At 33.0% G+C, this 13,702-nt stretch overlaps 1 protein-coding gene across 1 annotated transcript; it reads left to right on the top strand.

Moving 5' to 3' along the window:
- The first annotated feature begins 11,778 nt into the window (after positions 1 to 11,778).
- On the top strand, positions 11,779 to 13,130 carry LOC107611144 (uncharacterized). Its single transcript, XM_016313103.1, has 3 exons — positions 11,779 to 12,160; positions 12,583 to 12,656; positions 13,071 to 13,130. The coding sequence occupies exons 1-3, from the start codon at positions 11,779 to 11,781 to the stop codon at positions 13,128 to 13,130; spliced, it is 516 nt and encodes a 171-aa protein (XP_016168589.1).
- The last annotated feature ends 572 nt before the right edge of the window (positions 13,131 to 13,702 follow it).

The following is a 13,702-nucleotide window of genomic DNA, read 5'->3' as shown; positions in this document are numbered from 1 at the left end:
TTTTTTTTTAACGAAAATTTCACTCATATTTAAATATTAATAAAATAAAATATAACACATATAATCTAAACATAAATTATTTAATTTTTATTAATTTTAATTATTAAAATTTTAAAGTTTAAATATAAAAAATAGTTAATTATTATAAAAATTGTATAAATCTTAATTAATTAAAATCCAAATTTTATAAAATTTAATGTAATTATCTTTAGTAAAATAATTTTTAAAAATAAAATTAATTTTTGTACTGATAATCTTGTTAAAATTGTGCATAAATTATTATTATATTCAAATAAAGAGTACTAAATTGTTAATAATTAATGAGATCAAAGATTGTTTATACATTTTATAATTTACAATTTTAGTTATGAATGATAGTATCAATCAAAAAATACTTGTTATTTAACTAATAATTTTTGAATTTGTACTTTGATAAAATCATAAAATTTTTTGTTGATGTAGTGCTTTAAATTTAGATGATATTTTAAGATTTATATTAGACCATAATTATGTTTATTTATATTTTATTTATTATTTAATTATAAAATTGTTATTCTAGTTAAACTACAGTTGAACTAGTTGGATCAATAAAACCAATAAATTAGTAAATAAAACGATTCAATGAATGATCTGATTTTTATAACCTTACTTTTAAGGTTAGTTAATGTAATAAGCTAGTTGGTTAGTTAGGATGTTAAAAACTTAAAATCCAATTTAATCCAATATGTTCTAGTTTATATTTGATTCTAAAATATATCAAAATTGGAAACAATTTGCATTAGATTTAAATTAAAGTTTAGGTTTACTTTTTAAAATTTATTTAGTATAATTCAAATAAATTATTTTTTTTTGTTTTTACAAGGGTTAAGTACGATTTTGGTCCCTAACGTAGAGGCTGAAAATTTATTTTGTTCCCAGCTTTTTTTCCGCTAAAAAATGGTCCCAAAGATTTCAGTTTATTTTAAAATCGTCCTTCAGACGAAAATACCCTTCCCCTTCTTCCCCAAAATCACCCAGAAACAAAAGCAGAACCTGAAGCAGAACAACAGCAGAAGCAGCAAAAATGAAACAACAACAACCAGACGAAGAAGAACAACAACAACAATGGATCATGTATACAGTTAACCATTAACAGAAATTCAATAACTTAAGCTAATTCTATCAAACCTAAGCTAATTCAACAACAACAACAACAATTCAGCAGCAACTTTCAGCAATTCAATAACTTAAGCTAATTCTATCATACCCACCTAAAATCAACTAACAAAAAATTAAAATCCAGCTAAACTAATCCAGAATCAAATCAAGAAACTAACACTAATCAAATACAGAAATTAAAAGCAAAATGGTAACCTGGATTATGAAAATAGAAAATAGAAAAGAGGGGACAGGGAGGCAGTGGTGGAGCGCCGACGGTCTGGACATGACGGAAAGGGGCTAGAGGGAGGGAAACGGGCAGTGGTGGCTCTAGTTCCTTCTGCGACAGGGATTGAGGGAGGCAGGGGCGAGATGGCGTGAACGGACAGTGGGGAAGAATGGCTCCATATTGCTGCGCGGTGGTAAAGCAGGAGAGGCTCGCTGACAGTGAGCTTTGATTCGAGGAGATCTGAGACATGGAAGAAGAGAAGGAGGGGAGAGGGTCGCGGTTGTTATGGGGTAAGCGCGAAGGGGAGAGGAGCAGCGGCGACGGCGAAGATCAGCGGCGGTGACCCTTTCCCTTCCCCTTCCCCTTCCCTTTCCCTTCCCCCTCTTCTGAACTAACTCCCCCCCGCGTGGATGATTCCTTTTCCCCTTTCCTTATTCAACGTTTTGTGTTTTTTTAATTAGGGGTATTTTCGGAATAAAAATTAAAAATTTGGTAAAAAGAACGATTTTTAAAATAAATTGAAATCTTTGGGACCATTTTGTAGCGAAAAAAAGGTCAGAGACGAAATAAATTTTCGGCCTCTACATTATGGACCAAAATCGTACTTAACCCTTTTTATAATTAATATATATTTCACTTATAATATATTTTTATTTTATGAAGTGATGCTATTAAATTTTTAAAAATTAAGAAAAATCTAAGAATAAAAGATAGATAAATATTATTTAAAAAAATGTTTATAAACTACATGTATTCTGGATATAGTGTCAAAAATTGTATGATGGTTATATTTCGGGTATAATGCACTCCACTTATGCATAAATTTTTAAGTTGCATGTATCTTAGAGTATTCAAGTTGTGCTTTTTATAGTTTTGACTGTTTTATATTTAAGATGTGTAAAATTTATACAAATACGTAAATATACTACTGAGGACATATTTTTGTTACATTTAAATAATTTATATATAAAAAATCTCCTTGGATGTGCAGTTTGTTTCTTTGTTTTTTTCTTTAGAAAATTAAAACGTATTTATGGATTTTAACTTTCGAATATCCTCGACCAAAGGGCAATGACTAATTAATTACTAACTCTGTTGGAGTTTACTCTCCATTTTTAATACTACATTTTCTTAATATATATTTTCAATTATATCAACTATTTCAGTAAGTATAAAAAACAAAGATACTACATGTGGTTCGACCAAACCCCCTTTTCTTTTTCCTTTTTGTTTTCTATGCTCCAAGTATGGGACATGTGAGGACATTCAAAAAATCTATCAACCTAATTAATTAGACAAAGAATTTGAGGCTTAAACAAAATTTAAATATGGGAAGAAGTTAACCATGTGAATTTACTTGAAAAGGTGAGCTAAGAATAGAAGAGTATAGACATTGGAAAGAGTCTTTGCCAAGATGAGTAGATGACAAGTAGATGCTATAATAAGAAATTGATTTTGATTCCATCACCACCTCAACTCTTTTCTCCTCACACTTCTCTTTCATTCTTTGCTCCATTATTGCTCACAATATTCATATATACCTCCAACCATATTGACCCTACTTTAATTTAACCACCAAAGAAATGAATATCATAAAGAAGTGGAGAAAAGTTAGCAAAAGTTTGAAGGAGAAAAGTTATATATATATATATATATATATATATATATATATATATAGGTCATATAGAACAACTACATTTTTGTGATTAATTACTTTAATTTAGTGGAGAATGGATATTAGGGGGGTGGATCATGTGTGTTTGTGCTTGCCCCTCTTTTAAGGGCAAATCTTTTGCATCTTGACTTGTGGAAGTAGTATCTTTATTATTATAATATATATATTTTTTGCTCTTTCTTTTTCTCCATTGAACCTAAAGTTTTTGTTATTCTACATGTGATATCCACTCCACCACCCTCCTTATAACACAAATCAGTCATCATATACATTATGATGAGAATCTCTCTCATACCACTACTTTCTCTCTTTGCTTGTTTTATTTATTTTCTTTGGGAATCTCATTCATCACCTATTCCACAATACAAGCATATAAAACCAATCTTTGAACATGTCAAGCCTCAATCTCTCACTTTCTCTCTGTCAGTCAGTGTGTGTGGGAGAGAAAGAAAAAACAAAGGGTTCATAATTAATTGAGGAGGATCTTCTGCATGACAAAGTGGAACTGAAAGAACACTTTTTTTTTTTTTTTTTTAATGTTATTGTTTTTATTATTATTTTACTAATTAGTATTCCTAGAGAATTGGTTCAAAAAAATTATAAGTAAAGTTTGAGAGAATAAATAAGTCATCTTTTTTCATTTCATAATATATATAAAATTTTAGTAAAGTAGATTTAAATTGATCGTTATCCTACTAGGGCTATGACATTTTTATTCTCTTGGGACAATTATATAGAGATATTTGAAGATAAGAAAATTACCCACCAAAATTATTTATCAAAACATCAAATATGTTAACAAAAATTACAAATAATTTTCTATTTCTCAATGAATGTCTTAAGTAATAAAAACTTGGGGTATATTTAGTTTTATGAGTTAATAGTCAAATTCGTTTCTGAAAGATCATTTATTCTTCAAATTAGTCCTCAAATACTTTTTTTTTTAGTCATATTAGTCCTTGAAAGATAAAATTTAAGTCAAACTAGTTCTTTCGTTAGCTAGACAATGATGTGTCACGTAAAGTACCAAGTGGCATGATGACATGTCTGGTCAGTGACACTTAGCACGCCACGTGTCACTTGACATGTAAAATAGTTATTTATAATTAAAATAGTCCCTAAAAGTCCAGACGTAAGTTATTTTCATCTCTAAAATTTTAAAAATTAATCAAATTAGTCTTTATATAAATTTCTTTTATTTTTTTTATAATATTAAATTTAAAATATTTTTTTATACTACTAATTTTAATATTAATTTTTTATTTTAATAAACAAATTTTTTTTACATAAAATAATAAAAATAATTAAATTATTATAAAGTTATTTTGTTATTTGTATTTTAAAATTTTATTTTTCAAATTGTAATTTTTTTATAGTGAAATTTTTTTATTTAAACGAGTTTATCAAATTATTATTGATTATATATTTAAAAATTTAATTTAAATCTCACTAAATAATATAGTAATTATTTTAAAATTTAAATCTTTTAAATTTTTTAAAATTATAATTTTATTATTATTTAATTTATATGATAGAACTCAATAATTAAAAAATTAATTTGTGAGATCACTTGTTGAATCTCAATATTTTAATATAGTTTTTTTTAAAATAACTACTATATTTATTTAGTGAAATCTAAAATATTAAAATATTTAAAATAACTTTTATATTTATTTAGTGAAATCCAAAATATTTAGTAAAATAACTACTATGTTTAACTAGTTTTAATATTTTGAATTTTGATAAATAAATATAGTAGTTATTTTAAATATTTTAATTTTTTAGATCTCACTAAATAAATATATTATTTATTTAAAAAAATATATTAAAATATTAAGATTTAATAAGTAATTCCACAAATTGATTTTTAATTGTTGAGTTTTACCATATAAATTAAATAATAATAAAAATTATAATTTTAAATTTTAAAATAACTACTATATTATTTAGTGAGATTTAAAATATTAAATTTTTTAAATATATAATCAACAATAATTTGATAAATTCGTTTAAATAAAATTTTTTTACTATAAACGAAATTACAATTTGAAAATGTAAAATTTTAAAATTTAAATGATAAAATAACTTTTATAATAATTTAATTATTTTTATTATTTTATGTAAAGAGAATTTTGTTTATTAAGGTTTAAGAAATAATATTAAAATTAGTACTATCAAAAAATATTTTAAATTTAATATTATGAACAAAAATTAAAAAAAAATTATATAAGGACTAATTCAATTAATTTTTAAAACTTTAAGGATGAAAATGACTTACGTCTGGACTTTCAGGGACTATTTTAATTATAAATAACTTTTTTACATGTCAAGTGATGATACGTTGTGTGTTAGGTGTTACTGACTTGACATGTCGATCAATCATCTTGTGACACGTGGCATTAACCTACTATATCATCATGCCACGTGACACTTAACACGTAATATGTCATCATCTAACTAATGAAAGGATCAAATTGACTTACTTTTTATCTTTTAAGGATTAATATGATTATAAAAATTAGTTAAGAACTAATATAAAGAATGAATAATTTTTTAAAGACGAATTTAACTATTAACTCTTAATTTTATACTTTTTAATCATTTTTAACCGTGCTGGGACAAATTTAGGGGCATGGTTTTAATGCTGAAATGGGTGTGTGAGTTGAGCTATCATTATTTCTTGTATTGGAAACATACCTTACTTGTGCTCAAGATACTTGAAAAGAGGGTAGCTTTATATCCGCTTTTTATTTCTAATATGGGGGAAGGGTTGGGGTGTAACAGCATTATGGAGAATAGGGGTGCTTTTCATGCATGTGGTGTCAGGAGGCTGAAATCGGACCGAGCGATTTGGAATAAGGAATTCGGACGGTCCGATTAGAGGAGATCTACAAAAAAATAATTTTTTTATAAAATTCGGACGGTCCGTTTTGATTTTTTAAAAAAAAAAAAAAAAAAAACTAAAAACGGAGGGTCCGTTTTGTTTTAAAGGAAAAATAAAAAAAAAACACAAATGGAAAACTGAGGGTCCGTTTTCAATTTTTTTAAAAAAAAAAAAAAACTGTAAACGGAGGGTCCGATTTCATGTTAAATAAATAAAAAAAAAAACAAAAACTAATCGGACGGTCCGATTTGTGATTAACGAATTTTTTTACAAAGAATTCGGACGGTTCGATTTCTCCCTCTCCCACACTTGTGTCTAACACCTGTATACACCATAACCAAGCAAAACTCACACACTCTTCCAATATAAAAAAAAATTAGCCCTTTATATCTATCAATGGCCAACAAAAATTTTTGACCGTTAGGTTGGAAGCAGTGAACTTCTCAGAAATTGCATGCACTCATCCGTGGGGTCTTTTTTGTGGACCCCTTCTTTTTAAATAAAGCTTCAGAAAAGAGTACTTGATTCTTTTTCTATCTTAAACCTCATAGGAAAAGGAATATTTATTATTATTGTTTCTTTTTAAAAAATTAATTCAGCTCCAAGATCTTCCATTTTAATCTTTTGGCATTTCCCTGTTCAACAGCATATGTGATTTCACTATCAGAATTCAATTCCCATGAAATGATAAAACTACCAAAATTGAATAGCAGATGTATAAAAGCAATGAAAGTGAAAGTGGGGATTTTGGAAAATGGTATTGTGGGCATTTGGTCAATGGAAATAAATACAATATTTATTAGCTTGGTTGAGTGGTTAGGTCATTCATTTGTTAAAAGAAATATTGGAGCTCAAATATCACTTTATGCATATAACAATTTATTAGTCTGCAACAAACTCTTAAATAAAATTTTGATTCGCGAAAAGTTAATCTTTAATTTATTGAGATGGAAAATATCGTAAATAAAAAATATAAGATTTAATTAAAATATCTCTTAAAAATATTAGTTAAAATATATTTTTATTTTAATATATATTTAAAAACTTATCATTCAATTTATATATTTTAATCAAAATTTTCAACTTATAATATTTTTAATAAAAATATCTTTAGAATACTTTATTAGAAAGTTTCTGAAAACTGGTTGAACCAAAAATTGATGAAAAAGACGGATCGGTCAGAAGTTATAACCACTGAATTCGAAAACTGTATTTGGAACGTCGAACCGATTGAGAACTATCTAGTTGAAACGAATCGAGATCTGACCAGTTTTCAAATTTTCATCCCAAACGATGTCGTTTGTTCAAAGAACCCTAGCCACTCGTCTTCGTCTCTCTCACTCACTCACTCACACTCATTCACTCCTTCTCCTTCCTCTCATCTCTGCCTCTCATCTCGAGCTCCTCCCTCACTCCTCCGTCTAGCCACCGCCCAGTCATCGCTGCTGTCGCAATGGCTGGAAGCTGCTTTCCCCACTATGGTCGTCTCCGCTACTATTCGAACTTCGAAGCCACTGTTGCCACTGCAGCTGATCTCGCCTCGTGCCTCCATTGCGCAGCCAATGTCCTGTCGTGCCGTCGTCTCCGCCACTGTTCGAACTTCGAAGTTACCGTCGCCACTGCAACTGGTCTTGCGTCGTTCCTCCATCGCAGAACCACTGTCCCGCCGCACCGGCTCTGTTCTACTGTGCTCCAACCCTTCAGCCACGTCAGCCCGTCCGTCGTGCTCTTTATCCTCCTCTGTGCTCTGTTTGCTATTCTGCTCTCTCTAGAAGATTTTTCTAATTGTAATTAGCTAATTATTGTTTTAATCAGTTAATTAATATATGAATTTTCATTTTTCTTCTTCAATTATTGTTATCATTAGTCATTACTGTAGTTTAGGATTGTGAATGATCTTGAATATTGATTCTGATATACTCTGGTTCTATTAATTGATTAATTTGATTCTGATATTCTTGATTCGAGTCTTGCTGTTGTTAATATTGTTGTATCACTGTATCTATGTTGATTGTTAGGATGATTGGATTGTTGTTCGCCTGTAATATTGTTACTGGCTTGTTTACCTTTGTTCTTGGCTGATTATTCTGTTACTAATTTATTACTTGATGATAAATCGGTACTGATTTGATGTTAACTAATTTTTGTTGTTGGTAAATGATGGTTGTTTTAATTTTTGTCTAATTATTATTATTTTTATAACTTTTTTAAGTTTTGAATGATAGTATTAATCGAAAACATTTAGAAATAATAATGTATTTTTTAGAAAATAGTTTGACTTTTAATTCTCAATTTCAATGATACGTTTTATTTTATTTATTATAAAATAATTATTTCGATTAAATTATAGTTAAATAAATTAAATTAATAATTAATAAATCAATAATTAAAACGATTCATTGACTCATTGTAAATTTAGAAGCTTGCTTATTAGTGAAACCATGATTATAACTAAGGTTGCGAGAACCGGATCGGTCAATGAAATGGTAAAGTGACTGGTTTATTGGTTCAGTGATTCGACCGGACTCCAACCGGAGTTCAACTGATTTAATTAAATATTAAATAAAATTATTAAAAATTTAATATATAATTTTACATATTTAAATTCATTAATTTTTAAGTAAAAAAATTTTAATAAAATTTAAGATATAATAAAAATTGAAGATGAAAAGTTCATTGGTAATATTCAGAGTTAAATTTATTGATGACTTTAAAACAACTTATCGAGGCACTCAAACTGCAAAAAATTAAAGATCTTGCAGGCTACATTGTCAAGCCAAGGCTAATTATTCAATGTCAATTCTCTCATACAATTCAATTATCCCTTTTTGGGCTACCAATATACAATTCAATTGAATAACACATTGATGAAATCTCTTATTGTGCAACAAGCCTCTTATAACTAACCAAACCCTAACTAGGTTCAACAAATTCAATGCTTTTCAACAACAAAAACTCAGAATACAGACAACTCAACCTCCAAATCCAGAAACAAAAACTAAGTGAAACAATCCAAATTAAATTCAGAATCACATTAAGCAACAACCCAACTCAGAACACAATTCCAATTCAGAATCTAGTACAAAAAATCAACTCAGAAGCCAGAATCTTACAAATCGAAACTAAAGAAGCAGCGGCTTACTAGAGACACGGCGAGGGAGGAACGACGGTGACAGTGAACTCAGAAGAGGAAACGACAATGCAGTATTTCAAATCACTCAAACACAATGAGAATTTCACCTAACAACCATCTGAGCAAAAATGCATACAAATATACACAAAATTGAATAAGAGAAAACAGATCTAGAGAGAAAAAAAGAGGAACCGAATGAAGCCATTATGGACGAGGAAGTTGAAAGTGTGGTTGTTGCAGTTGTAGGTGAACTTGTTGTTGGAGGAAGGAAGCTTCTGGAGGCACTAGAATGACGGCAAGGAGAACAAGCACGTTTGCGACGGCGAGAAGAACAGGGCTGAGTAGACGTTCGCGATGCCAGAAGCTTCAGAGTTCAGAGTTCAAGACGACGACGCCGCTGGCAGCTGCTTCGATCCGCGACGGTGGAAGCTGCTTCGATCCGCTGATAGAAGCTCCGATTCGGCGTCGATTCTGGTAGTGAGGTGAGGTGAGTTGTGACTAGAGAAGGTGGCTGCTAGGGTTTGTTTCAATTCAGTCACCAAAAGAATTCGTTTATAAGGAAAGGGGTGAGGAGGGTGTTGTGTCATTTTGGGCTTTCCGTGTTTTTTTTTCCCCATAAAACGCTGACGTTTTTATGTTAAACAGTGAGTTATCCATCGGTTCATCCGGTTCACTAGTTTTCCACCAGTTCGACCGATTTTTTACCAGCTTTTTGCAGGTCGATTTTTTAGAATGACTGGACCGACTAAAAGACCGATTTTCGATTAATCCGATCGAACCGGTCAATCCGGTCCGATTTTCAGAACCATGATTATAACTACTTGGTCAGATCCTTTTCCTCTGAAAAATACTTTTCCCAATACAAGATCAATTTGGAGTAGTTTTCTTTTAAAGTTAATTTAGTAGCATCTAGCATGTAGTAAATTTTTATTGTCAGGATTCATAATTTCATGTGCATTAATGTGTTTCTTTCCCCCGCAATAGGACAGGTCAATTCACATTTAATTTTCACACATTGTATTCAAGAAAGTTGAAATATGCTTATTCTAGAGGGAGTTTTATTAAAGTTATTATTGATAGAATTTTATAAATTTTTTATTAAATATGTAATATATGTGTTAAAAATTAAATTTTATAAGTTTTTGTATAATTTTTTGATCGATAACTTTAATATATGTCAAAAAACAAATATTAATTAAACCCTTCTATACTAACCACATTCGTTGGTGGGGATGATGAGTTTGCAGTTGAAAGTAATTAAGGAGAGGGGTTTGTCTTTGCCATTTAATATGAATTTCCTTGAATTAATTGTACAATGATGAGTACTTTTTATTTGTCTTTGATTCAAAAAATCTGGAACCTATTTTTTTTTCTCGAAAAAGAAAATGTAAGCATTGAGTTAAAAGATTTTCTTTAAATAAATAAAATAAATATTTTATTTACTAAAATATATAATTTATAGTATTTTTATTAAAATACACCTTATTTTTTATCTCGTTTACAGTGTAAACGAAATAAAATTGTACGTATCTAGTTAGGCGTGTTAATTTTGTTTATAGTGTAAACAAGATAAATAAATAATTACGACGTTTACAGTGTAAATGAGATACATCATGACAAATTTTTAACAGTTATAAAACGATATACAACCCTTTGTATTCTTCATAAACATCTCACTTCGTATTCTCTTATGGTTTTCTTCTGAAAAAAAAGCCAAAATATCTAGTAGTGGTGAATATGTGGTTGTAAGTATGTATCCCAATTGCCATATGAGAAACAGTGACACCGGGTTCATATTTGAGTGTGATAATCCCATTTTGTTGCACACCCAGAGAGTTAGTTCTTTGTCCGAGCTAAAGAGTCTGATATTGAGCAGCGTTGGTGGTAGCGGGAGAAAAGAGATAAGAAGGGTGGGGTATAGGTTGCTAGCACCGATGAAAAATGGAGTTTTCCGGTTTCGTCTGTTTTGACTCCATAGTGATGAGCATGTGCGGCTCATGTTTGACATCCAGAAAAAAATCATGGCGGAACAAGTTATGAAGCTTTCGGCGGAGGTCGGAGATGTTGGTGGTGGTAGATCTGGCCACTTGGATTCCGTGCAGGACGACCCACCTCTCACACCACGACCGATGCACGTTGCGAGTCCAGTGGAAGACATGGACATGGATGATGAGAAATCCGACGAGGAGTATGTTGCGGAAAGCAACGAGAGTGATTCTTCTGAAGATGATGAAGATGAGGAGTTCGTACCTAAGACGCTGGTTGAGGCATCAGTTCGGTATTTTCTTCCTGTCCCGCAACCAATTCCGGCCTTATCAGCTGTACACAGTCACTATCAAACGCTGGACCTGGACGTGGTGTATGAGAAAACTCTATTTTCTAAGCAAAGCTGGGTACGACTGGTGCATGAATGCCTTGAGGGGTTTGTCGCGAGAGATGGCGGACTGGGCTGGTAGGTTCAACAAAGAGATCTGGCTATAACACTGCGACAATGGTAACCGGTTAGGGCACATGACAACGAACCTGTCCGAGTGCATAAATGCAATACTTAAGGGTACTCGTTATTTGCCCATTTCGGCCATCGTGCAATGCACTTACGAGAGGCTGTACAGTTGTTCGTCAGGAAGAGCAGGGAGGCAAAGGCACATCTGGCAGCAGGGAATCACTTTTTCCAATAGCTGATATCTGCTATTAAACAAAAATGGGAAGGAATATCAAAGATGTGTGTTACTCACTATGACAGACGGGCTTCAGCGTTTGTGGTTGAGGAGTTAGAGCCTTTTGAGGGTTGGTCGCAAGGCTCATTCCGTGTATGGTTGACGGCGAGTACGTATGATTGTGGTCTTTTTCAGTCACTCTATTTTCCATGTCATCATGTGGTTGCCGCTTGTGTCGCTGCTAGTGTCAAATGGAGTCTGTACGTGCATTCAGTGTACTTGCAGTCTGCTGTGTTCAAGGTGTATGAGACGGAGTTCCCACTGATACCAAACGAGAAGCTTTGGCTGGAGTGGTTCGAGACACGGTTGCGTCCTAATCTAGCCATGCGTAGGAAGGCCACTGGAAAACCTGTTTTAACCAGGTTTCGTAATGAGATGGACGAGGGTGAGCGCCAAGAGAAGAGGTGTGGTCTATGTAGGCAAATCGGGCATACCAAAGATGCTGTCCAAACCAACCTACATACGAGGCTTAGTTTAATTTGGTGGTGTAGTTGTTTGGGGTTGTCAACTGGCTCATAGTGTGATAACTTAGTTGACTTTGTTAATTTTGTACTTGAATATTGTGATAACTTGTTTCAGTTGTTTTTTCAGTTTGAGTAAATTGAAATTTGATGCACTTTCCTTCGTTGTTGATTTATAAAATTTTAAATGCAGCACGGAAACTCATTTACATATAACAATGACATAAATTATATAAACTAATATCGAAGACACAAGTTACAACAACGATGCTAACGTACTTAAATATTGTGTCAAGCTACAACTTCAATAACAAATAACATAATGTAAAGTTTAAACATAAAAAAGTCATCGGTGCTGATTGCCATGATAATGCAGGTGGTGTCCCATGCCACAGGGTAGAGACCGTGTCTGTCAGTGAGGTCTGCTAGGGCGTGGGTCGGGAGCAAGCTGATAGTAACTGTCCGGGTAAGGCAGCTGTACATATAGACAAGGCTGATACTGTTGCTGACCAAGGGAAGGAAAAGGTGGTTCCAGCATCGGCTGGGATGCTATCATGAGGAGCCCATAGTCTACCAATGGAGGTGTCACATACTGTGCACCTGGTCGGCCATGTGTACCGTATGAGGAGCTAGTTCCCGATGAAATGTATGGTTCCCAGACTGAGGTAGACATAGGAGCAGATAACTACCGATGGACATGCCCCATGCTCTACTCTCTACCCATGCTCTACTCTCTATCCAATGCCACGTGACGACTTCTGGACGCCCCTACATCATGCCATGCATGCAGGGCATTATCCTAATCGTCCCGAGGTCCCTGTGAACATGAACCAGGTGGCTAATGTGGTGGTGGTGATGGTGGAGAGGGTGGTCGTGGTGGCGGTAAGTCATTAAACCTGCTAGACATATTCCCGTGCTCCTCCTATCGGTGATACTCAGCTTCCTTTTTGGACTCCACGTCCAAGCGCTTCATGCGAGGCCTAACCCTGTCCCTCCGGGGTCCTGCAATTCCTCTGCGCTCTCTGTCACCCTATCTCTTCTGGTAGGCCTCCGGGTGTCTGGCCAAACCTTGCTGGCCCACCGATGACGGTTAGGGACATCCCAGGGAAGGTGTATGATGTCCCTCTGCTGGCTGGTAGTAGGCTGCACGTCTTCCGGTATGTACAACAGCCTGGGATCATCAAGCACATTCTGTCCCGACAAGTGTCTAACATGGCAAGCCTACCGATACCAATTGCAGTACTCCCGCGTCGGCCGATAGTCTGTGCACGGCTGAATGGATATCCGGTATCCCTCCTCAAATCGAGCCCTCCACCGATCGTACCACTCTCGAAGCTTGGTAGGCCACTAGATATTCTCGCCACATCCTGTGGTAGCCAGGAACTTGTCAATGTTGACCGGGTCCCCTGGCACTGGCTGCTCGCCATTAAACTGGCGCTTAACCCGATCGACATGGTAAAATTCAA

Source organism: Arachis ipaensis, chromosome B8, assembly GCF_059453495.1.
Source record: "Arachis ipaensis isolate K30076 ecotype BB chromosome B8, ASM5945349v1, whole genome shotgun sequence".
Taxonomy (NCBI): domain Eukaryota; kingdom Viridiplantae; phylum Streptophyta; class Magnoliopsida; order Fabales; family Fabaceae; genus Arachis; species Arachis ipaensis.
This window is presented reverse-complemented; position numbering and strand designations above follow the sequence as displayed.